General features: G+C 40.7%; 1 protein-coding gene across 1 annotated transcript; it reads left to right on the top strand.

The window, feature by feature from the left end:
* The first annotated feature begins 13,376 nt into the window (after positions 1-13,376).
* SPRY3 (sprouty RTK signaling antagonist 3) lies at positions 13,377-25,257 on the top strand. The gene is made up of 2 exons (XM_005900051.2): positions 13,377-13,771; positions 19,238-25,257. The coding sequence occupies exon 2, from the start codon at positions 19,341-19,343 to the stop codon at positions 20,205-20,207; it is 867 nt and encodes a 288-aa protein (XP_005900113.1). The 5' UTR covers positions 13,377-13,771; positions 19,238-19,340; the 3' UTR covers positions 20,208-25,257.
* Positions 25,258-27,311: the final 2,054 nt, after the last annotated feature.

Raw genomic sequence — 27,311 nt, 5'->3', positions numbered from 1 at the left:
CAAAATATGCAGTAAAAAGTGAAAGCAAAATCCTTTCCCATTCTTTCATGTTTCACTCCAATTTCTTTGAATTCCTTCACATTTTGCTTCAGTAAAAGCAAACGTTAATGAGAGTACAGTCATCTTGGTCAGCTGAAAGCTATTTTAGATGCAGTTCCCCTTCACATTCTAGACAGCATATTGAAAAGCAGAGACATCACTTTGCTGACAAAGGTCTGTATAGTCAAAGCTATGGTTTTTCCAGTAGTTATCTGTAGATGTGAGAGTTGGACCGTAAAGCAGGCTGAGTGCTGAAGAATTGATACTTTCGAATTGTGGTGCTGGAGATTTTTGAGACTCCCTTGGACTACAAGGAGATCAAACCAGTCAATTCTAAAGGAAATCAACCCTGAATACTCATTGGAAAGACTGATGCTACCTGATGTGAAGAGCTGACTCATTGGAAAAGACCCTGATGCTGGGAAAGATTGAGGGCAGAAGAGGGTGACAGAGGATGAGATGGTTGGATGGCATTATCAACTCAATGGGCATGAATTTGGGCTTTGGGAGATAGGGAAGGACAGGGAAGCCTGGTGTGCTGCAGTTCATGGGGTTGCAAAGAGTCGGACACAACTGAGTGACTGAACAACAACCCTTTCCATTCTAATTTCCCCCATAACTTCTCCCTCTTTAGAAGACATACAATAGACATTAATCCTATTATAGAGAAGTTGTATGGCATGGAAGTTAAGGGTGTGAGCTCTGGAGTCAGACTGCCTTGATTTAAATTCCATTTATGCCATGTATATTTGCTATTTGACCTTAGAGGTAACTTACCTTTATGTCTCTTGGCCTCAGTTGCCCCATACAAAGATGGGATGGTTTTAGTGCCTTACTTGGAGGAGTTTTATGAAGATTGTATATATAGAGTATTTAGAATTTACACTGTTCATGAGCAATAAATGCTACCATGTCCTTAATATTACATGTCAGTCAGTTGTCACATGAGGAAACAGAGATAGCTATCTTCAGCCTGTGAAGATTAAAAATAAGCAACGTATGTCATTTTAAACTTGGAGCATATGCATTCTCTTGGCCTATTGGGGGAGGGGATTACTAAGAGATTTTCTTTTTAAAAATTGGTGACATCAACGATACTGGATGCTTGGGGCTGGTGCACTGGGACGACCCAGAGGGAGGGTATGGGGAGGGAGGAGGGAGGAGGGTTCAGGATGGGGAACACAGGTATACCTGTGGCGGATTCATTTCGATATTTGGCAAAACTAATACAATATTGTAAAGTTTAAAAATAAAATAAAATTTAAAAAAAAAATGGTGACATCAAGAGGAAAGCGCCCAGAGGAGATGGTGAAGAATACCAAGAAAGCAGAGAAGAGAAATAGGAAAGAAAAGATAGTTAGAAGGAGAAGAAACCAAGGAAGCCAATGAGAAGAAAGTAAGTAGTTCACAAGAGAGTGTATAACAAGAATAAGGTTCATCAAGATAAGGGAGAGAAAGAGAGAGAGAGACCTTGTAATACAGAGCTAAGAGCTTTAACAAAATTTAACAGAAAAGAAATCTTTGTTTGAAAGGAAGAGACTGACTATATTTAGTACTAGGTAGGATGTTAGTTCTGAAAATAAACTGCTCCCAGAACCGAATGTAATCTTCTGTGGTGTTGTCACCTGCAGCAGGCTGGTCACCCTGGTAGGGAAGTTTGGAACCTGGACACGTGGGCTACTTCGGAGCTCCTGACAATCACAAGGACTTGCCCCACTTTGTCTCTTTACCCCCTTTTAAAACATATGATAAACGTAGAGAAAAACGTTACATAGTTGAAGAAAGTGAAGTGTATGTTGGCATATATGTGGGTCAGTGAAGTGTCCTGCTAAGTACCAGAATCTAAACACTATGTGTTGTTGTTGTTGTTGTTCAGTCGCTAAGTCATGTCTGACTCTCTGCAACACCATGGCCTGCAGCACCCCAGGCTTCTCTGTCCTTCACTATCTCCCAGAGTTTGCTCAAACTCACGACCATTGAGTCGGTGATGCCATCCAATCATCTCATCCTCTGCCACTCTCTTCTCCTTTTGCCTTCAGTCTTTCCCTTTTGCCATGTGGCCAGATGCTTGATACAATATTCACCACCTCCACGGTATACTTTTGGTAGATGAATGTGGATACAAGGGCCCAGTAGGAAGTATGATAAGCCATATAAAAAGATATACTTGAAACACACTATAAACTGCATCAAGGTAAATCCTGCGAAGATGCCATGTGTGTGCAACTTAGAGAGTTCACATAGAACATGCAGAAAGACAAAGATCAGAATACATTAGGAAAAGACAGAAATTTAAGGTACATTGGAGTATGCACACACACACACACACACGCACACACACACAGGTTGTTCTGGGAAAATATAGGTGACACTTTTCACTGAAATGGAAACAAAAACAGGAGAAAAAGGAATTTTGATGGAAGAAAATATAACTAGAGTTCTAAATTCTAACTTTCAATTCTATCTTCTAATCACTTTATCACTGCCACTCTTATTCTTGTCTTATCGGGACTTCTGCAATAGCCTCCTAACTGTTCTCCCTGCTTTCACCCTAAGCCCCTCTCCCAAATATATATTCCATAGGGAAGCTGGAGAGATCCTTTTAAAATTATGAGTCAGACTCTGTTACTCCCGTATACAATACCTTCTCAACATGTGAAAGGCTGCACATGCTCCAGCCCTCTGCTACCTTTCTAGTTTCATTTGCTACCAGCATCTCTTTACTCCTGCCACTCTAGGCATGCTGATATCCTTGCTTTTCCTAGAACATGCCAAGAACATTCTAGCATCAGGGATTTGCATTTACTCTTCCCTCTATGTGGGATATGCTCTCCTCATATAGCTGAATCGTTTGCTATCACTTTATTCAAGACTCAGTTCAAATGTCACCTAATGAAAGAGACTTTCATAACCTTTCCATAACCACCATACATAAAATAATAACCATCCTTACCTTCAATTATATTTTATGGATAAAAGAACATGATTGATTGAGTTGTCTGATAGGCTATTAGATATGTGGGTTTAGAGTTCAGCTAGAAGATCTGGACCAGAGATGTAGACTTGGGAGTTTCCAACACTTCAGGCAAGGAAAACAGTCCAGAGGGAAGAGAAAGCATGGTACAATCAAGGACCATGTTGGGCTTTTTGAAAATGCAGATTCTCTGGGTCTCACCCAAGATCTCTTGAATAAGAATCTCTGGAGGTGAAGCTTATTTAGATTCCTGATTTATAGCCACTTTTAAGCTCAAAACCCATGTATAATATTATCTAGATTACCATTTAGATATTACATGCGTACCTTAAATGCAACATACTCAAATCTTATTTTTTAATGTTCCCTCTGTATCTCAGTAATTTGCACAATGCCATATCTAATAATTCATTAAGTATTTTTTATTCTATATTCTACCTATCAGGCTTCCCTGGTGGCTCAGAGACCCAGGTTTGAACCCTAGGTAGGGAAGATAACTTGGAGAACGGAATGGCTACCCACTCCAGTATTCTTGCTTGGAGAATCCAATGAACAGAGAATCCTTGTAGGCTACAGTCCATGGGGTTGCAAAGAGTCAGACACGACTAAGCGAATAATTGGATAAACACACCCATATTCTACCTATCATCCACTTTTCTTCATGTACACTGTCCTTACCTGGATTCAGGCCACAATCATGTCTCATTTGATTTAGTGACAGATTTTATCACATTTTATGTGTTTACATGTCCATTTACTCTACTAGACTGTAAATAATGAGAGGATAAGACCACTAATTTATTCATTCAACCCATATGTAATGAGGACCTACTACATGGCATGTTGTCACATTCATCTCTGTATCGATCAAGTATATTGCCTGACATTAACTAGGTGCTCAGTATGTTTGTTTTATTGAATTACATTGAAACTTACTATGTTATAGATGAGAAAAATAGAGCCTAGAGATGAAAAATGACCTGCCAAACAGCAGGTGAGAATACTGGAGTTTATATTTCCTTACTCAATCCAGTTTTCTTTTCCCCAGGACCACATTGTCTCTCCCTCCTACCTCTTCGTAAGTTGTTTTTCTCTCTCTGACTTTTCTGTATAATTGTCTCATGGTGATATTGCTCCTATACTTGTTTGTCAGCTTCAGTGGAAAAGAAAATAATTATGACCATCCCTATAAGTTTCATGGTTAAGAATTTCAGTTTACTTGGCATTGCTTACTTATTCTGGCCTTCATCACTGTTGAATCAGGATGAAGATAGGTCAGCTTTTCATCTGGCACTTCTAAAGAGCTCCCCTTGATTCTGGTCGAGTGTGGATAGAGCTGGTTTCATACAGGACTTGCAAGTTCTCAACAGGTTTGAGCTGTATTCTGGGAAAAGAGAATGAGGAAGGTCTTTCAGAATTTGTGCAGAGCAGATGTTTTATGCAGATAAAATAAGAGAGAATGTGTTATAGGCTGAGAGAACTTCTTATTTGATTGGGTTTATGGATTAAGACTCTGATAATGATTATGGCATCATATGCGAACCCATGGACTGTAGCCTACCAGGCTCCTCTGTCCATGGGGTTTTTCAGACAAGAATACTGGAGTGGGTTGCCATTTCCTTCTTCAGGAGATCTTCCTGACCCAGGGACTGAACCCAGGTCTCCTGCATTGTAGGCAGATGCTTTACCATCTGAGCCACCAGGGAAGTCATGATAATGATAATCATATGATAATGATAATGGCATCACTGACTCAATGGACAAGAGTTTGGGTAAACTCTGGGAGTTGGTGATGGACAGGGAGGCCTGGTGTGCTGCAGTCCATGGGGTCGCAAAGAGTCGGACACGACTGAGCAACTGAACTGAACTGACTGAACGATTATTTTAGGCACTCTATTGGACTGTCATACAAAGATTTTTAGATATAATGTATTTCACTCACTACAATTATTTGTCAAAGTTGAATTGTTTCCATTATTTTTTAAAGGGGATATAGTTGCTTTACACCCCTTAATGGATCACAGCCTTGTCGTGGTGAAGGGGTTTGTGTAACTCAGTAAAGCTGTGAGCCTTGCTGTTCAGGGCCAACCAAGTCAGACAGGTCACTGCGAGGCATCCTGACACTTCACAGAACTCCTGGTGAAGAGTTCTGACAAAACGTGGTCCACTGAAGGAGGAAATGGCAAACTACTCCAGTATTCTTGCCTCGAGAACTCCGTGGGCAATAGGAAAAGGTTAAAAGATATGACACTGGAAGATGAGCTCCCCAGGTCAGAAAGTGTCCACTATGCTACTGGGCAAGAGCAGAGGGCAATTACTAATGACTCCAGAAAGAATGAAGAGGCCGGGCCAAAGCCGAAATGACACTCGGTAGTGGATGTGTCTGGTGGTGAAAGTAAAATGTGAAGTGGTAAATAACAATATTGCATAGGAGCCAGGAAGGTTAGGTCCATGAATCAAGGTAAATTGAACATAGTCAAGCAGGAGATGGCAAGGTTGAACATCGACATCTTAGGAATCAATAAACAGAATGGACACGGGAATGGGTGAATTTAATTCAGATGACCATTATATCTACTAGTGTGGGCAAGAATCCCTTAGAAGAAAGCCCATACTCCTACTATAAAGAGTAGCCCTCATAGTCAACAAGAGTCCAAAATGCAGTACTTGGGTGTAGTCTCAAAAACAACAGAATGATCTTGGTTCCTTTCCAAGGAAAACCACTCAAAATCACAGTAATCCAACCCTATGCCCCAAGCACTGATGCCAAAGAACCTGAAGTTGACCCATTCTATGAAGACCTACATGACTTTCTAGAAGAAATTTTTTTCTTGGGTTCCAAAATCACTATGGATGGTGGCTGCAGCTTGTTCCTTGTAAGGAAAGCTATGACAAATCTAGACAATATATTCAAAAGAAAATACATCATTTTGCCAACAAAGGTCCGTGTAGTCAAAGCTATGATTTTTCCAGGAGTCGTGTAGGGATGTAAGAGCTGGAAATAAAGAAGGCCAAACGCTGAAGAATTGATGCTTTTGAATTGTGGTGCTGGAGATGACTCTTGAGAGTCTCTTGGACAGCAAGGAGATCAAACCCGTCAAACCTAAAGGAAATAAACCCTGAATATTAATTGGAAGGACTGATGCCGAAGCTGAAGCTCCAGTACTTTGGCCACCTGTTTCAAAGAGCCAACTCATTGGAAAAGACTCTGATGCTGGGGAAAATTGAGGGCAGGAGGAGAAGGGGGTGACTGAGGAGGAGATGGTTGGATGGCATCACCTACTCAATGGACATGAATTTGGGCAAACTCTGGAAGATAGTGAAGGACAGGGAAGCCTAGCATGTTTCAGTCTAAGTGGTCACAAAGAGTTGGATACAAATTAGTGACTGAACAACAACAAAAGTTGCTTTACAATGTTGTGTTGGTTTCTGCTCTATAATGAAATGAATCAGCTATATGTATACATATACCCCCTTCCTTTGGACCTCTCTCCCTTCCACCTCCCCTCAATCCACCTTTCTCAGTCATTACAGAATGCCAAGCTGAGTTCCCTTGCTAGATAGCAGCTTCCCACTAGCTACCTATTTTATACATGGTAGTATATGTATCGGAGAAGGCAATGGCGCCCCACTCCAGTACTCTTGCCTGGAAAATCCCATGGACGGAGGAGCCTGGTAGGCTGCAGTCCATGGGGTCGCTGAAGGTCGGACACAACTGAGCGACTTCACTTTCACTTTTCACTTTCATGCATTGGAGAAGGAAATGGCAACCCACTCCAGTGTTCTTGCCTGAAGAACCCCAGGGATGGCGGAGCCTGGTGGGCTGCCATCTATGAGGTCGCACAGAGTCAGACACGACTGAAGTGACTTAGCAGCAGTGTATATATGTCAAAGTTACTCTCCTAATTCATCCCCACCCCTCATCCTTGTTCACATGTCCATTCACCATGTCTGCATCTCTATTCCTGCCTGCAAATAGCTTCATCTGTACTGTTTTTCTAGATTCCACATATATGTTAATATATGATATTTATTTTTCTCTTTCTGACTTAACCTCACTCTGTATGACAGACCCTAGGTCCATCTAGGTCTCTACAAATGACCTAATTTTGTTCCTTTTCATGACTGAGTAATATTCCATTGTATATATGTACCACACCTTCTTTATCCATTCCTCTGTTGATGGACCTCTAGGCTGCTTCCATGTCCTGGCTATTATAAACAGTGCTGCAGTGAATGTGGAAGCACATGTATATTTTTGAATTATGGTTTTCTTGGGGTGTATGCCCAGGAGTGGGATTGCTGGGTCATATGGTAGTTCTATTTTTAGTTTTTTAAGGAACCTCCATACTGTTCTTCATAGTGGTTATACCAATTTACATTTCCACCAACAGTATAGGAGTGTTCCTTTTCTCCACATCCTCTCCAGCATTTATTGTTTGCAGATTTTTTGATGATTACCATTTTGACTGGTGTGAGGTAATACCTCATTCTAGTTTTAATCTGCATTTCTCTAGTAATTAGTGATATTGAGCATCTTCTCATGTGCCTCTTGGCCATTTGTGTGTCTTCTTTGGAGAAATGTCTTTTTAGGTCTTCCACCATGTTTTGATTGGGTTGTTTCTTTCTCTGTCTTATTTATTTATTTTTTGGGGGGATATTGAGCTGCATGAGATGTTTGTATATTTTGGAGATTAACACCTTGTCAGTTGTTTCATTTGCAAATATGTTCTCCCATTCTGATGGTTTTCTTTTCATCTTGCTTATGGTTTTCTTTGCTGTGCAAAAGTGTTAAAGTTTAATTAAGTCCTATTTGTTTATTTTTAGTTTTAGTTTTATTACTCTAGGAGGTGAATCAAAAAGATCTGCAATAATTGCTGCAATTTATGTCAAAGAGTTTTCTTATATTTTTCTCTAGGGGTTTTATAGTGTCCAGCCTTGTATTTAGGTCTTTAATCCATTTTGAGTTTATTCAGACTGTCTTTTCTCCATTGTATATTCTTGCCTCCTTTGTCAAAGATTAGGTGACCATAGGTGGGTGGCTTTATCTCTGGACTTTACTTGCTATAATTTAATAAAATTTAAATAAGCTCAGTACATTTACAAATATGAATAAAATACGTAGGTGGCACCTTCTAGAGAAAATTTCTGCTCCTAACTTCTTCAGGTTATGAGTATAGGGGAACCTCTTAGGGTAGTTCATAAACATGTTGCTTTCACACCTTTGTATCTTTGTTCATTCTGTTATCTCTGCTTGCAATGATTTTTTTACCACTTTATTTTTTAATTGAACAATAATTGCTTTACAGAGTTTTGTTGTTTTCTGTCAAACATCAACAAGAATCAGCCATAGGTACACCCATGTCCCCTCCCTCCCCTCTCCCTCCCCATCCAACCCTTGTGGATTGTCACAGATTTTAAATTATTCTCTTATTTATTAAATATTTTCTGAGCATCTACTCTATGCCAGACATTATGCTAAGTTTGAGAGATTCAGTGATGTTTCTTTTTGCAGGCCATCCTCTTGGCTTTTGTACATGCTATTCCCTCTGGCTGTAATGGCTGTCTCATCCATTAAATTTATAGTTAAACATTATCTTTTTAAGGAAGTGTTCCATAGCCTCCATAATACTGGATTAGGTGTGTTTCTTCTCTGCTCCCTATCATAGCACTTACCATCCTTTATTACATTTGTCTATTTGGTATCTTTCCTACTGAATTATGAGTCACTTGAGAGCAAGGGTTCATTTATTAATTATATATTAATTAATATATAGCATTTGTCATTGTTGTTCATGGCTCAGTTGTGTCCAACTCTCTGAGACCCCATGGACTGCAGCAGGCCAGGCCTCCCTGCCCATCACCAATTCCTGGAGTTTACTCAAACTCATGTCCATTGAGTCAGTGATGCCATCCAACCATCTCATCCTCTGTCATCCCCTTCTTCTACCTTCAATCTTTCCCAGCATCAGGGTCTTTTCCAATGAGTTGGCTCTTTGCATCAGGTAGTCAAAGTATTAGAGCTTCAGCATCAGTTCTTCCAATGAATATTCAGGGTTGATTTCTTTTAGGATTGACTCATTTTATCTCCTTGCTGTCCAAGGGACTCTCAAGAGTCTTCTCCAGCACTACAGTTAAAAAACATCAGTTCTTCAGTGCTCAGCCTTCTTTATATATATAGCATAATATCTTCATTAACAATATAGTTAATACATTTATTTTAAATATTAATTCATTACTATATCTTTACTCTGTGGTCCTATAATAAGGCAACAATGAAAACAGCTGAGATGATTTAAACTTCTCACCTTTTAGGTGAGTCACTCATTATCTAAGTGCTGGTGGTTCAAAAACTAAATTTTCTTCCCTTATGGAGTTGACATTCAAGTGGTTGGGAGAGATGTTTACTCTGTGTCAGACACTGTTCTAAGCATTTTACATGTTTTAATCCATTTAATTCTCACAACAACCCTATGAGGTATATTTATAAATTGTACCAATTTTACAAATGAAAAACCAAGGCCCAAAGTTATTAAGTAACTTGGTCAAGGTTACACAACTGGCAAGTTGCAGACCAGAGATTTGATTTAGGTCAACCCACTCCGGAACTTAGAATCTTAATCGCTAGACCGTGAAACCCTCTCATGTACAAATCTCTTCAAGGACTTTTGCTCTAAGCATTCTAAATTACTTGGTATCCCTGAATATTCTGTTGTTATGTATTCTGTTGCCTTTGACTATTTTGTTCGCTCTTCCTGAAATGCCTCCTTAACTCATATCCTGTAGACCTTAGCCTAGAAATCATTCACTTTAGAAAAATCCTTGCTTAATCACCTCTCTCCCCAAAAGGCCAGTTAGGTATCCGTCCTCTTCTTTATCATCCTTAATTATAATGTCTTGTCTCCCATTCTAGAAAGTAATTTCTTTTATTGTAAACAAAATGTTTATCATATTTTTCTTTGCTGATACATCCCCACCCCAGGGCCTGGCACATTGTTCACACAATTAGTGCTTACTGAATGAATAAATGACTTTTGGAAACATATATGAATATTTTTATTTGTGCTTTAGGCTCTTATGTTTCTAAATTACTTGTGGTTTCATTATTTTTGATAAGATATCAGGACAGTACAATTTTTTAATAGAAATCAACGTTGGGGTATTACAAAATTCACTATGTGATACCTGACAACTTATTTTACAAACTTGTTAGATTCAGGGTATTTCAGAAGATATACTTTCTTAGCTCTTTTGTTAATATTGTGTTTTTCAGGAAATATGTTTTGACAGATTCATTGAGTTGTCCAAGACCATACAGCTAGCTAGTGACAGTGTTGGGCCTAGAAGCGAACAGGTCTGCTATTTCCCAGTCTCATGCCTTTTTTTCTTTTTATAGACACCTTACTGACCTTAATTTGGTTCCAGTGGAATTTGGAGATACTATCTCAGCACAGGTCAACTCATCTATTCTAAAAGGAAGTGATTTTCAAAAAATAAATAACTAATGTTAAAGTATTCCAGACAAAGCACTCCCCTCTCCAAATATTGTCCTTATTGCTATGTTTTAGAAATCTCCAATTATAGTTTTATAGTGAATTAACCACATCTTTTCACACTTTATAGCAACTATTTGTTCAGATTATTTGTAATATGAGAGTTCATTCAAAAAAGTTTTTGAAAGAAGGAAGAGTATATCTAACAGAGTATACTGAATAATGAGGACAGGACATAGTTAGAAGTGTTGTATAAGTTACAAATATAAAAATAAATTAGGGTATCAGTAAAAACTACCATAGGGCTTTAGAGCACAAAGGAGCTTTAATAGTCAGAGAAGGAGTCACAGAGGAATTAAGACCTGAAGGTAGAAAATGAATATATATAATCCATGTGGAGGATACATATGAAAAGCTGGACTAGGGGTAGCCATGTGAATTGATATCTGAAAAGAGTGAAACATTCAACTTGTCTTATGTTAAGATATGTTGAGGAGAGAAGTGGAATGTATATAGTTGGAGAATAACTTGATTGACAGGCAAAGTAATTTAGACTTAATGCTCTAGGAATTAGAAATAAGTTTTTGAACAAAAGCATAGAGTGTGACAATAAGCCACATTTAAGGAAGATATATTTGGCACATATCTGTTCAACTGTAAAGCTGGACTTAAAAAAAGGCTTCAAATTAAAATAATCTCTTGCCTATCCTACAGGATACATTAGTGAGAACAATTTCTAAATACTCATATCTACTGCTCTTTGAACACTTAGCTATGCCAGACACATGACAAAACTTTTAAATGCAAGAGTCTGTTTAATCTATAGGAAACAGCACAATCTTGTGAAGTAGGAAATACTGTTATCTCTATTTTAAAGATGAAGAAACAGGGTCCGGAGAGGTGAATTGATTTTCCCAAAGTCAGATAGCTCACAAATTGAGGAGCAAAAATGTGAACTCTGATCTGTTCGACCTGAATCTAGTTAGTACAGCTATTGCACGTAGCTGACATGCAGTAAATAACTGTTTAGTAAATGGATGAATGAACATATCTGGAAATCTATCCTTTTCTGCTGATGAATCTACGTATTTATTAGTTTAATGGTTTTTGTGATCTTGATAAGTGTAGGTCAATGTTAAAAGTAAGGAAGAGGGTTGAACTACAAAAGAGAAGAATTTACACAGGAAAATGTCTTCACTGGAATTTCTGATTGGGTAGAGATGTGGATTTGGTTAGAAATGTGTGTATCTATTTATATATATACACACACATAAACTCATATATATGTATGTATGCGTGCACACACACACATACATACACATGAACGGAACAGTTTGGAGAACCTTTGACACTGCTACGTGCACATGCAGACCCACACGATTTCTTTTGTTTTCTTAACCCTCCTGAGAGGGTATAAATAATGTCAGAGCTTAAAAGGGACTTTAGCAATTTCCCAATCAGATACCCTCATGTAAATGTAGAGATTGGGGCACTAGAGGGGAAAGTAAATTGCAAAGGTCACACAAGGAGTTAGAGTAAGATTAAGAATTTGAGTTTCCTAACTCACAGTTTGTTTTACTCTGAACTGTCGCCATTCACCATCTCAATTTTATAGATGGGGTAACCAAAGTATCCTAAGAATGTCGATGGTCAAGCTCCTGCTACTTGTCCATTGAAGCAGGACTTGAAATCAGATCTATTTTAAATATGAGGCTTGCTTTCATTCAAGTGCTTCTGTCTGCATGCCCAGGAGGAAGACATTTTCCTATTGAATTAAATATGCACTGAGGATCATTTCCAGAAAGCTTTGTCCTTCACTTGAAGAGAAAATGGCCAAAACTTCATTATTTTCTGGAGCCTGGCAGTCCCAAGGAGGCCCCCTGAAGGCAGGAATTTGGTCTTCCTTATTGAATCCACAATACCAAGCACAAAAGATGGCACTGACAAATATTTGCTGGATATATAACATACTCAACCCAGAAAGGGAAAGGAATGGTTCCTCAGTGGATGATGGATGGATAATCATTATTAGTGCTCAAAAAATGGGAACGAATGTGCAAAAGAGGTGGGAGAGACCCTGAAACAAAGGGGAAGTGCAGTCTCTCCAGCTGAAGCTGTGATCACTCAATCAGGGCTGAAAGGTTTGATAGGACCGCAATTGGCAGAGATATTAAATGAGGACTCCTTAAAATTGTTCCTCTCCGCCCCACCCCCACTCCCCTTTAAATCCTGTTTCAGTCATTACCCAGGGACCGGATACAGAAATTCCTATGGGGAGTTCTAATGGGTCGATTCAATTTCAGCTGGGATGACGCCACTTAGGCAAGCATTAAGAGCTATAGCTCCGGGAAAGCAAATGGGCGGTGGAGGCTGGGGAGTGGGGAGGGGCGGAGAGAGAGGCTCTAACAAGGAGCATTAAATCTCTCCCCTCCCATCCTCCCGTATAACCCATTCACAAGACCTCGAGAAAATGTCTACATTCACAAAACAGCGGGCTCGCTGAGCAAGCTGCACACACACTGCGATCTCATCCCCCCTTCCTCCCGCCTCCAACCACCCCGCCGCTCATCTCTCTGCGGACGCTCTACCCACGCCCCCGAAGCTACACAAATCATCGGACCCTAGCGGTATCTCTTGCTCTGTCGAGAGACCCCGGGTCTCCCACCGCAGTTGCTGCGGCTTCGGTTCAGCTGTCAGATGGGAAGGGAGACCGAGGCGGAGGCATCAGGGGAGGAGGAGGAGGGAAGAGAGAGGAGGGAAGGGGGAGGGGCGGGGGAGGGGAAGAGAAGGGGAAGGAAAAGGCTGGAGGAGGGGAAAAAAAAGGAGGAGGAGGAGGAGAAGGAGGAGGAGAAAGAGGCGGGGGAGGACGGGGAGGAGAAATAGGAGGAGGAGAAAGAGGAGGAGGTGAACAACTTACCCTGCTGAGCTTTCTTTGGGGAATACGTGCATCAGGATTGAGATCTGCATGGAAAATCTACACAAAGTATCTGCCACTACAAGTCCGACTCTCCTCCTCAGCGCCACCTTCTCTCTCTCTCTCTCTCTCTCTCTTTTCCCCTTCCTCCCTTTCCCTTTTCTGTGCTGTGTCAGAAAGCCCGAGACAGAACTATCTCTGTTTCTGGCTCCACTGCCAGGGAAGGAGTTTTCATTCAGACTTTCCGAAAAGAGGTGGAGAAACCTAAAGACTCGGGAGAAGAAGAGGTCCTTTGAGCCAGATGGACCATGAGTTCGGCTTCTCTCAGCATGGCTCAGACCTTGCTTCAAGGTAAGCTGAGCGATGAGCTCCTCAAGACCTCAGAATCCTTTCTATGCAATGCACAGATTGCCATTCATTCCCGTCATCGTGCATGTGTGTGTCTCTCTGTGTATGTGTGTGTGTGTGTGTGTGTGTGAGAGAGAGAGAGAGAGAGAGAGAGAGAGCGTGTCTGTGCACGCGCACAAGCTCAAGCGCATGGATGAAATAAAATGAAAACCGTTCAACTGAGATTTCAATGAAACAGCCCCTTGCAGAAAACTATCCATGTTAGACATGGCTAAATCGAAAGGGAACTTCGAAATCACTCTTCCTACAGCCCCGATGTCAATGGAATTTCTAGGCTGTTGACCTTAAGGTGAATTGTGGGGCTTGCCTAAGCCCTGGGTAGCGCAGCCTAACCACCCAAGCTGAGAACATAGGGGGAACCCGTGCTGAGGCCAGTCTGGCTGCCCAGCGGGCATCCTGTCAGTGCAGGGCTAGTCTCCGATTGGCTCACAAGTCTGGGCTGTGCATCGCTCAGATTTCATCACATCACCTTGCTCTGGGTAGAAATGGTGCAAGCTGACACGGCATAACCCCCTACTTACATTGAGTCAGAGCAAGGATTTAGAAACCTTTGGATCCAGGCCGGGGTGTGTGTGCACATGTCTCTGTGTGGCATATGGAAATTTTGTCCACAGTGAGAATCTGTCAGCATATCTGGTTAGCCAGTAGACGTTTGATAGGACCTAGGGCCGTGGTGCACACTCCTTTCCATTTGTCTAATGATCATTGCCACTAGCCTCAGTATGCTGCAAACCCATGTTTGATGAATGGAAAACAGACCTTGAACTCTTAAATGGAAAATCTATTTTGAAATGCAAACTATTGTTGCTTTTCTGGGTGCATTAAAGCGTCACTGTAATATAATTTGGCTATACCAGGTATTAAATCATGTTCCCAACAAGTCAGCTGCATACATACATACAGGTAAGGCACAGGCTAGCTTTTTATCCCCAGAGAAGTATTAATCCTGTTCCCTAAACGTCTAAATAAAAATTTCTAAGACTTTGGTGTACCATTCTATCCATTTTGGCCTTTTGTTTGTGTTCTGTTTTAGGTCTCTCTAGCTGAGAAACAATCTAGTTAGTGAGTGATCTGGGTGACTTGGAGTCAGAGTTGAGAAGTTGAGTTAGTGGGGAAGTAAAGAACCTGAGGGAAAGGGCACCAATTCTTCATGAAAGACTTCTGAGGCAGAGGAATACAACCAGCAAACCCAGCATAAAAATTTAGAGCATAAGGACAAGAAAGGACTTTTCAAACCTTCCTTTAATACCCCTCCTCATTTTGCAGATGAAGAAACAGGCCTGGAACAGAAGTCACTTGCCCACAGTCACCCAGAACTCAGTTTCCTGTCTCTTATAAAAGAATTTGGGGCTTAAAGAAAGATTCCTACTTCTTAAATGAAGAACTAGCATTTTCTTCAGGATTAGAAGTCTGTGAATTCACTTGATATTACAAGTTTTCCTTGTAATATCACTATACTAAAACACCCCTATCTTTAAAAAGGCAAGCTCTTACAACTGCAAGACTCTCTGGTTGGAAATAAACTGCTGTGTGTCTTAATGAAACTGAAGGTAATGAATAGGACTAGGGTAGCAAAGTGACAAGTTAAGAGTTAAATGTGGTGAGAACCTGGCAGCTCCAACAAGATGTATGTGGTAGGAGGGAGGCCCACTCAGTGGCTGAGAGGTTAGTAATGTAAACTATATACAACTTGGTATTTGTCAGGGGGGAGTGCTTTGATAGAGATGCAAATGCTTTTGCACAGAGAGGGATTTTGAGAGAGCAGACTTTGGAACAGTAGAACTAAGAAAACACAGAAAGCCATAGCAGAAATCCCCCCTATGTTTGCTTTCGGTTATTCTGAGAACGAGTGTATATAACAGCAGAGCACAGAAAAAAAAAAAGCAACACACCCCAGAGCCGTTACACAGTAAGGTACAAAACAGCATTGAACCCATAGGAACAGGAGAAAACAGGAGCCAGCCTTCTCTTCTCCCTTCTTCCTTGAAATTGAGCTTGAGTCATACCATATCAGAAAGGATTTATCACCCAAATCAAAAGCCTCTTAAAGGGGTTAGCATAGAAGAGCTTTAGCTAGGAAAGTTTGCAACTTTAGTCTCAACATGGCAGCTTTTCAGTTCCAGGGAGAAAAGACATTTTTCTTTCATTAACAAACAGCATTTCTTGAATGAATTTAGCTTTCGAGTACCCACGTTCGCATAAGAAAAGACATTTCTGTTTAGGTTGAACATAGCAAATTTCAGGGCTACAGAAACACTGTTGAGAAAGCTATGAGCACCTGGCCAGAGAGACCGAGATGGGAGTGGGTTTACAATGCATCATTCATTACTGCAGAGGCACTACGTGACAGAAATCACTAGATCCCATCCATGTGCAGCCAAGACTTGTAATCACCTTGGCTCCTAGTTCATAATATGTGATATGTATATTCTCTCTCTCACTTCATAGAATATGGAATTGACCTGCAACACAGTCCATTGCTTCACTGTTGCTGCTCACAATGAATGGCCCTTTAATGAGTGGGTTTCTGAATCCTAAACATGCAGGCAGTAGTAGTAGTTTTTCATCTAATCTGTGGGCTGCAGCAGTCCTCCTGTCTATTTGTTTCTCCACTCCACCCCGCCCCCACTTACCTTCCCCTCCAGTATCTATTTCAGTTCATCCTGTTAGCCAGATCGGATTCAGCACATCCGGAATGGCAAACAATTTATTGTCATGCAATACTGGTTTATCCTCCTCAATACCCTGATTTTACCCAGGTCCTACTGCCCACCATATTGCAGATCTTCCACTCTTCATTCTCAGAAAGATTTTATAGAGCAGGAAGAAACCTTCCGAGTTCATCTTGTCAATCCCCTTATCTGGAAGCAAGACAGTAGTAGTTCATCATCCCAGACTGATGCCCAAAGCTTCCTTTAATCACCCAACCAAGTATCTGAACTCTCCAGTCTTGTAGCAGTCTAATCAATATCCCAATACACTCTCTTAACCTAAACACCGTATACCCTTTTGCTGCCAAGATAGAATCCCCTCATGGTTCCGAGTCATTTCTATTATGACCTAAATTCCTCCAAGCTTAGCTTCCAACCTTCTGGGCAAATCTCTGAGATATCTAGTAACATCCTTGGAATCCCATATGATTATCTCCTGTAATGTTAAGACCTTGAATGCTTTCCTTTGAGTTATTGATCCTTGGAATTTCCAGTATGTTCAAATCTAGTTTCCTTTGGGAAATCAGTGACTCTAAAATGCATCCAGTGTATGCATTATTCTTTATACAGTGTAAAGGGCTTGAAAGGCCCCACACATTATTTATCTCATCAATGGGGAATACATTTATTTCTTATACAGTTGTCAAAAGACTCTTCCCAATCCAAGACTCTTAGATCCACACGCTCTGCAAGCTGGCTGAACACTGTGTCTTTGTTTATTTGGGTGTTCAAATGAAAACTACCTGTTCCTTTCTAATGCTGGGACTGTGAGTCTTAACAAAAGTACAGCAAAGGTAGAGGTGTAAGACTTCAGGGGGGCTGTGAGTCCAACCCATTTTGCTTTTGAATGCCCTGGTAAACAAGGGCATGTTGCCCAGTTTACCCTCAAGGGCTGAAGATGCAGAAGGTATGAAGAGAATTCTTTTGTCCAATTGTATAGTTATATAATTACAGACCGTAGTGGGGCAGAGTCCTTCAAAATCACCTAGGCCACCCCTATAATTATATAGATAGTGGAACTGAGGCCCCAAAGAAGTAAGTGATTTGACAAAGGTTGCATATTTGAGTCTTAGAATCTCCATAGTGTTTATCTTCATTTTCTTATGCTGTATTGAGTAACACTGAAACAAGTAGCTAAAAAATGAAATTATAGTCAGACTGGTTTTTTGATGTGATGTGGCAGAAAAGTTATTTTTAACCAAACTAAATCTTCTTTTTAAAAAATGAGCAGATGCAAATTCAACTAAATAGGTTTGCTTTGGGATATAACCTCAAAAGGCAATGAATCCGATTGTATTATTAGCCACTGAGTCCTATATGAGCTACATCTTTTTTTTTCCTTGCTATTGAGCTTTGGGCACATTTCAGTGTCATGCTTGCTTGCTTATGGAAACCTAATCAAGCACTATCCTCTGTCACTTGTTCCTTTCTATTACTCATTCAAGCTTTCCATCCCATATAGTAGTGTGAGTAATCGATCTCTTTTGAGGAGGCCTGAAATCTGATGGATTTCAAATATATACTTTATTCATGCTAGTGTTTCCTAGGTCCTAATGTCTCTAAGATGAGTCTTAGATTTTTGTTTAGGTTTCCTTTTTAGGCTGGTCAGTCTTCCAGATGGTGCAAAACAATAATTTACGGTTGGAACAGTATTTTCCTCATGGTCATCATTATCAGTACCAGGCTCAATCGAATCAAGAGAGAATATATTTTCCAGATATTCAGCTTAGGTTAAATTTTGTATAAAAGCATTGCTGTTCTTTAAGAAAGCCAGTTTATTATATAAGGTAAAGATAGAGAAAAGCAGTCCAAGCAGATTCTGCCTAATAAATCCCATCAGTATAGACTTGACTTAGGGTCGTAATAAGAACAATTACAGGTGATATTTGAATTAATTCAGGTCTCTTCTTTTATGGTTCCCCATCACTAGGGTTACTCCTGCGTATACAAAAGTTTGATTCTGGAGTCATGCCGCCATTTAAAAGAATTACTTCCTCAATCAATTAAAGCAGCTTATGAAGTGAGGAGAACTGCAAGATGATTAGTCTTGGATTTTTTACATTCTTAGGAAGCCTTTTTTCCCATTATTCTATAGATAGTCTAATTTCTGCCCTCTGTGTCTTTGCCATATCTCTGCTATTAATATTATTGGGTCTTGCTTGCTTGCTTGCCTATATTCATTGAATCACAGTGTCCTTTATCATTTGTTTATTTATGCTTATAAATTTCATTGAAAAGAAAGCTTTGATTATATTTATATATATATATATATATATATATATATATATATATATATTATTGGTTGGCAAAAAAATTCATTTGGGTTTTTCTGTAAAATCTCAAAATGTGACCTTTGCATTTGATAGTTTTATTAGAATTTTGATGCTCAAGGCCTAGATTTTTCAGTTAGGAAACATCTGAATGAGCTAACTGCTCCTATGACTCTAGTCATATGATGAAATACAAAAGGAATCCACAATCAGATCTTTGCTCCCAATGTGCTTTATAGTCTGGATGAGAAGACCAGACATGCCTGTAAAAAAAAAATAGATGAGGTCAATTACAGAATCAGGGAGTAACATGAAGACTAAAGTGATTTAAGGTAGTGCTGGGGACAGGGGCTTGAGCTTTGTTGGTTTCCTGCAAGGTACTCATGCCTATGTGTTCTTATTTATTGTTTTTATTCTTTCTCTCCTAGGATTTTCTGATGTGCCCTAAGACCCATGTAACTATAAGGGCTCTTTATCACCATAAGTGCCAGCCTGACCCAAAACCACTCACAACTCAAGAATCGAGGCAAAATGGATGCTGCAGTGACAGATGATTTCCAACAAATTCTGCCCATTGAACAGCTGCGCTCTACTCACGCTAGCAATGATTATGTGGACCGTCCTCCAGTTCCCTGTAAACAGGCCCTCTCCAGTCCTTCCCTTATCGTGCAAACCCACAAATCTGATTGGTCCCTGGCTACCATGCCCACTGCTCTGCCCCGCAGTCTCAGCCAGTGCCATCAGTTGCAGCCCTTGCCTCAGCATTTGAGCCAGTCTAGCATTGCCAGCTCAATGTCCCATAGTACCACTGCCTCTGATCAAAGGCTCTTGGCCAGCATCACGCCCTCACCTTCAGGCCAGTCCATCATCCGAACCCAGCCTGGAACCGGAGCCCACCCAAAGGCTGACGGTGCTCTGAAAGGAGAAGCTGAGCACTCTGCCATGCACCCCAGTGAGCACCTCTTCATCTGTGAGGAGTGTGGGCGCTGCAAGTGTGTCCTCTGTACAGCAGCTCGCCCTCTCCCCGCTTGCTGGCTATGCAACCAGCGTTGCCTTTGCTCTGCTGAGAGCCTCTTAGATTATGGCACTTGTCTCTGCTGTGTTAAGGGCCTCTTCTACCACTGTTCCACTGACGATGAAGACAACTGCGCCGATGAGCCCTGCTCCTGTGGGCCTGGCTCTTGCTTCGTCCGCTGGGCAGCCATGAGCCTCATCTCCCTCTTCTTACCCTGCCTGTGCTGCTACCTGCCTACCCGTGGATGCCTCCATCTGTGCCAGCAGGGCTATGATAGTCTCAGGCGACCAGGCTGCCGTTGTAAGAGGCACACCAACACTGTGTGCAGAAAAATCTCTTCTGGTAGTGCGCCCTTCCCCAAGGCCCAGGAAAAGTCTGTATGACCTTCCTACCAAGGGGGATCCAGAGCTTTCTCCTAGCCCCTGTCAGTAAAGCATAGGCCTCATCTTTGAAGAAGGGGATGAGGAGGAAAGTAGCCAAAATTAAGGCTCACCAGTTTTGTTCCTGCAGTGTCAGGGGAATGGTCAAGTACATCCTGGCACAGGATGCCTTGTTCTTTCTCACAGTATCTATCCCACTCCCCCTAAATCTTTTTATACCCTACCATCTCAGCCTTTATGGCTGTCATGGCCAATTCAGGTGATGTAGAAGCATGAGGATTTGGACACTGAGGGCTGACAGAGCCAGCAATGTGGAGGTTTAGGGGCTCCCCAACATGATACCTCTCGATGCAGGCTCTGAGCATCACTCTGCTTTCCACAGTGCCTTTGGAAGCTTTCCTGTTAGATGGTTTTCACAGGTCCATGTGGAACAGTGTTCAATATTCCAGGGAATCTGACCCCTTCTCCCTGTTTACTGCCCTTCTCTTGTTTGTCTTTTCTCTCTCTCATTTCCTCCCCTTCTTGTGTTAACTCTGTTTTGTACTCCTTTCCACTTCATTCTCGCCCTCTCTAATTCTAACTTTCCTCTCTTTTTTTTTCCTCTCCCTACCTTCTCCTTCCTTCCTTCTCTCTCTGACTAATCCTTTCTCTGCAGGTATTTCTATTGTGTTCCATCAGTTTTATGTCTTCTCTTGCCTGTTTCTCTAACACGTCAAGAAGTGCTGTTTTTTTCCATCGGTGTTTCCTTTGACACCAAACTTTGCTATGTTATACTATTTACTAATTTTTATTAAGTGAAATTGATTACTGTAATGAACTGATCACTAGCAATAGTGTGTGTGCACTCATAACCACACTCACCAGTTTATGAGCATATGAGGCAAACTTAGCTTCTATTTCCAGGTTTAATGAGTTGAAGTTTTACTCCCTTTCCCAATAATCACCAGATTCCACTAGCATGCTGAGTAGGATAGTAAACCAGGATGCTCGTAACTTTGTATGTCTGACCCAAGTGCCAAAGGCAGACGTGCTTTATAGCTAAATGAACAAAGCAAAGGATATTACAGAGGTCTGTTCTTTCTTAGAAGCTAACTGCCCTGAGACTGCATGGCTCAGGCCTTAATAATGGACATAAAAAGTCATAAAACTTTAGAGCTGGGAGGAATCTTAACTGTTAATCTAGTTCAATGCCCTTATTTTACAGATGGGAAAACTGAGGCCTAGAATTAGGAAGAGATTTGCCCGAGGTCGCACACAGAGTTCATAGAGTTGGGCCTGGAATACAGGCCTTCTGACTCCTGGTTCAATATTCTCTACACTGCACCACATTAAGTCATGGAAAATTTCTCCTAGGACTCTATTAACAATGACAGAAAGCCATACCCATTCAGTCTTCAGGAATCATGCCAACCTGGTGTGGTGGTCTTTATGTGGGGCATAGTGGGTAGCTAACTTCATTTCAGTTGTCAAGGCTTCCCCCAGTGGACATCACCTTTGGCTCTGTCATCTTACAGAAGCTCAAGTGTGGAAAAGAAAAGCTTAAGGAAGCCCTAATTAAGCTGTATCTTCGCCATTGCACCTACCCTTTGCTGCACACACTGTGCTTGCTGTTGGCTTTGTCTGCAATGGCAGTTGCCTGAGAACCTAAATTTCAGCAACAGTGAAAAACTGAGACGAAAGATGTATAATGCAGAGAACTGACTTCTGTTAAAAAAAAAAAATACTAAGAGCCTGTGCTATGATTCGCCTTCAATGGGAAAAGGCTGCAGTGGTGATGGCAGGCTCTTAAGGACTGCTGTTAAAAGACAAGAATTAGATAACAGTTTCCCTCTGTCAGTGAATCCAAAATTCACTAAGGAATTCAAAGATGAAGGGCACTTGCTTGAAACCAAGGTGCTCCAACTTAGTTTGAGACTTCCAGACTCTCTATATCATCATCTCTTTTAAAGTGTGCATGGATATGTATTACAGCGTGGAAAGGTGGGGAGAAATGTATAGTCCTACACAGGGGGAAGGAAAAGGGAACACTTTGATGTCCCCTTCTTGGCTATATACTGTAGAAATATGTGCCACTCAGTCTTCGTTGGTTCTGAATCTTCCTGAAGTGTACTGACATTTGAGCTGCAGAGACCCTCACCTTCACTTTCACCTCCTCTTATAGAATTGCTTTGCTCTATTTTTGTATATATAAATATGTTATTGATGATTATTAATAATGTTAATGATATTGCTGCAAATGGTGCCATATACAAGGTTTGGCTTCTTGGAACATTTATAAACCCAAACCACCTCTTCTGTTGCTTTCAAGTCCTTCCATTTTAAGTAACTTCTTTTTATCTTCCAAGTCTGCCTGATTGACCTTTGAACTTATCCACACCTAAAAGCTGGGCCCAGTTCTCTGGGTCACACTGGATGGTGATGAATAGCAACACACATTTCTCTTCGCTTCTGCCTGAAATTTGCTTAAAGCTGAGATATATAAGGATTCTATGACACTAGTGCTTTGTTCTTGGAGCTAAAGTTATTCTATTGATGTTTGCTTATTAGTTTCAGGGTCCAACATAACACAAGTCCCTTCTCCTTGATAGCTAGCTCCTTGATATCTCAATCCTGCAGTCCTTACTCAGGCAAATTGTGCACTGCCAGAGGGGCCCTGGGCTTTGCCATACACCCAGAGGAGCTCTTCTCAGTGTATTTCTAAATGGCCTTACACTTGGTAGAAGGAACTGGAGGATTATTCAAATGTAGTTGCAATCTGCAGTCTGCTGAATTAGGGCTTTCATTTGCGTCCAAGTTGGCCTGATATGGACTGCATCTGGTTTACGTATAGATGGGTCCTGTTGGGGTATGCACACGGACATGTGAGTGAGTGTGCATATGTAGCCCTTCAGTGATATATATATACATATATTTACATATACATATGTAAATATATATTCACACAACTCTATATATTTTAATGTATCACATGTATATTTAAAATATATACGAAAGAACTCTAAATCCTACAGAGAGGCTCTGTTTTCATTATTTTTATACTTTGTGTCATGTACTGTATAAACAGGAATATTTAGAGGGTGTTTCCTGCTTAGCATTTTTTTGCAGTTAAATCATCTATTATCCCCTAAATCTATTGCTTTCCACATATTGGTCCCTTGATACATTTCATATGGCTTTAGCCAAGAGCCTTTTTTTTTTTTTTTTGGTTCTAGCCCATCTTTCATCATCACAATAGCTAAAATAAATATAGTGAACACTTGCATAGTGCTTACTCTGTGCTAAGCACTATTTCAAGCACATTGCCTATTTAGCTCATTTAATCCTCAAGACAACTCTACAATGTATGTAGTATTATGATTGCTATTTTACAAATGAGAAACTGAAGTACAGAGGGGTTAAATGACTTGCCAAAGGTAACAAAGCTTGTAAATGCTGAAACTAAGATGTGAACCTAGGCTGTTTGACTCCAGAGTCAGGTATAGAAGTTTGGAGCATAGTATAAACCTTCGTGGTATAATAAACCTCAAATGGTGAATGGTTCTTTCCCTAACTTCAGTCCACCTGCACCCTAAGAGTTGAAACACACATGCTCCTATGTTAGGAGTGAAGCAATAGTTATAGACATCATATATTAGCTATCTTGCTTCCCAAAATGGAGCCATTACAGATCTCCACTTCCTGCTTTGAAAACATGTTTGGTTTGCAGCCAGTTACCATTTCTCAATCAGCTTATGATATGGAGCCAGTAGGGAAGTGTTTTTACTTTGCTCAAGAGGGTAAGAGTTTATTTGGCCTTCTCTTTAAAGACCCAGGAAATTAATTCAATTCCTTTCTGCAGAAAGTAGAACTAAATCTATGTTTGGAACTTAAGATTGGTTGGAGCTGTTAACATTCAAGCTCACTGATTATATTGAGTGCATTCTCCTGATTCACATGTAAGTAATCCACTGATGTTCATTGGTCAGTATACCACCTTTTCCCATCACCTACTTCACACAGACATTATGTACCATGGCATTATTTCAGAGTTGGAAAGACCCTTAAAGAAGTTCTACTCCAATATCAACATTTTATAGCTAGAGGAGAAGATGCAAAAAGAAAGAAAGTAACCTGCATAAAGTCACATGGTTATAAATTAGGGTGAAATTATGACTTAATTCCAGACTTCCTAGTTTCTGGATGCTCTGGTCTGAGTTTCTTAGAAAATAGAGCTTGAAGCAAAAGCTTACATGAAATCCTAAGGAAGTAGAAGTAAGGAAAAATAGGTCAGGAGGGAAAGAGCAATCTTTTTCATGACAAGCTAATTTCTCAATCTCTTATGATAGGCCATACTGTATCTCAGCCCATCTAGGTGAGGAAGAGAGAAGAATTCACCTCCTATCTCCCATCTTATTAGTCAAATACCTTCCCTGTGGAATACTAACTCCCCTGTTCTTTTGGGTAATGCATGTGTGGGTGCCCAAGCATGAATTTTGGCATTTTCAGCCTTAGCAGCAATGGGGGAGCATTGTGGCTCCACTATAGCAACGGAAGTGTGTGTATAAAGGGAGACATATGAACTTAAACTGGTACACTGCTGCTGCTGCTGCTAAGTCGCTTCAGTTGTGTCCGACTCTGTGCAACCCCATAGACGGCAGCTCACCAGGCTCCCTCGTCCCTAGGATTCTCCAGGCAAGAACACTGGAGTGGGTTGCCATTTCCTTCTCCAATGCATGAAAGTGAAAAGTGAAAGTGAAGTCGCTCAGTCGTGTCCAACTCTTCGCGACCCCATGGACTGCAGCCTGGTAGGCTCCTCCATCCATGGGATTTTCCAAGCAAGAGTACTGGAGTAGGATGCCATTGCCTTCTCTGAAACTGGTACACTAGGCTGCTGCTTTTCCCTTACATCTTTAATCACATTCATTGAAAATGAACTGGAGATAACCTATAATCTTTAAAGCACGTAAAGCTTTATTGTGCTGCGAAACATATTAAATTTGCATTCCTAAACCTAAAATTCTCTAAGTAGCTTCTAAGGGCTTCTTTCTACATGGAAATGAGGAGTGACAATCCAGGCCCATATCCTTATCTTGATCCTTAAACCAGTGTTACTGCTTTCAAAGGCCAGAATGAAGGAGACACATAGCTTTCAAGCAAAGACATCTTGTGAGAGACACTGCTCACTGTTTAGGGACCTTGCTGTCATTTCAAAGTTATATATATTGTTTCCACATGTATTTGCTGGCCAGTCCCTTGGAAAAAAAGATGGTAATCATGACACACAAGTTGTCATTGTCCAACTATTAAGGCAATCCTTTTGACTGTATTAGATAATGGTCATGTTTCTGATAATAAAAGACACAGATGACAAGGATTGGGAAATCCCCAAGTCCTTGAAAAACCAACCAACACTGCTGTTGCAGGTTGCTAAGGAAAGAAACCAGAAATAATCCTTCAGGTGAACACCATAGATTTATTAATACAGGGCTTTAAGCTCAAGTCACTTATGTTCTGTTGTGATAAGATGAGATCAGCCATACATGCATCCTAAGGCATCAACTAAGGGGGACTAAAGAATTCCCTTGGCCTTATTCTCCTAGGTCCACACTTTAAATCTTAGCCTTCAAAGTACTACCATTCTGATGACAAAAAGAAACTCTAAAACAAAAGGAATATTAATTTTTGTAATATCAAAAATTAGTTGGCTAAATTTTACTCTAAAATTTTTAAAGAGTCCCCTTCCAATGGGGGTTAAGGCCTCCAATAAGGAGAAGTTTCCAGGCCCATCTTAATACATAAGCTATATTGAAGGGTAAAGAGTAAAAAAAGTTGTGTGAATACTATATATAGGTTCAGAAAGAAAAACAAAGGCTAAGAAAAAAACATGTGAAAGAAAAAAGTTTTATAATTAGTTATTTCTGTCACCCCAAAACTCCATTTTACTAACATCTTGGCTCGGCTGTATACTTAAACTACTCTTTGTCCTTGACTTAAATCAGTATTATTTTTTTCAATCTACTTTCACTGGAATGATTGTGTGTGTGTGTGTGTGTGTGTGTGAGAGAGAGAGAGAGAGAGAGAGAGAGAGAGAGAGATGGATAGAGTTCAGAGTTAGGGTATGCACAGTAAAACCCTCAGCCTTTCAAACTCTGTTACAGGACATGTCCCCATAGTATTTGAATCTTATACTAAATGACAGTGTTTCTCTCCTTTATAGAGAAATACCAAACTGAATTTGTGGCTTTACCTGGATTGGCTTCTTAGTGATATGGAAATTATAGTACTCTGAAACCAATTAAGTCAGGATCTTTGGAGGTGAGGTTGAGGAATGGATTTTTTAAAAGCTTCCACGTGTTTATAGTATGCAAACAGAGTTGAGAAAGCTCAATCATCTTGTTCGATAAATGCAGATACTGAAGTTCAGAGAGGGGAAACAACTCATTCATAAACACACGGGGACAAAGTCAGGAATATGAGAATCCAGGTCTGCTGACTCATAGGTCAGGGTTTTGGTCTTTCTCTACCCTGTACAATCTCTGGATCTTTGGTTTCCTCATCTGTAAAATGAAGATAGGGCTTCCCTGATATCTCAGTTGGTAAAGAATCCGTCTGTGGTGCGGGAGACCTGGGTTCAATATCTGGGTTGGGAAGATCCACTGGAGAAGGGAAAGGCTACCCACTGTAGTATTCTGGCCTGGAGAATTCCACAGACTGTATAGTCAATGGGGTCACAAAAAGTTGGACATGGCTGAGCAACTTTTATTTCACTTCAAAATGAAGATACTAATGCCTAGAGCTTTTCATGAGAGCCACGAAAGAAGCACATTTTAATATACAAGGTTATGCCCAAATGCAGAGGAATGTTATCAGTTCAGTTCAGTTCATTTGCTCAGTCGTGTCCGACTCTTTGTGACTCCATGGAGTGCAGCACACCAGGCCTCCCTGTCCATCACCAACTCCTGGAGCATTCAAACTCATGTCCATCAAGTCAATGATGCCATCCAACCATCTCATCCTCTGTCATCCCCTTCTCTTCCTGCCTTCAATCTTTCCCAGCATCAGGGTCTTTTCCAATGAGTCAGCTCTTTGCATCAGGAGGCCAGAATATTGGAGTTTCAGCTTCAGCAT

The sequence above is a fragment of the Bos mutus genome, chromosome X (genome assembly GCF_027580195.1).
Source record: "Bos mutus isolate GX-2022 chromosome X, NWIPB_WYAK_1.1, whole genome shotgun sequence".
In the NCBI taxonomy this organism is placed as follows: domain Eukaryota; kingdom Metazoa; phylum Chordata; class Mammalia; order Artiodactyla; family Bovidae; genus Bos; species Bos mutus.
The sequence above is the reverse complement of the archived record's forward strand: the minus strand, read 5'-3'. Positions and strand labels throughout refer to the sequence as shown.

What these genes read in the sequence shown, in the direction of transcription:
- SPRY3 (XM_005900051.2), top strand. Translation starts at nt 19,341, where the DNA reads ATGGATGCTGCAGTGACAGATGATTTCCAACAAATTCTGCCCATTGAA.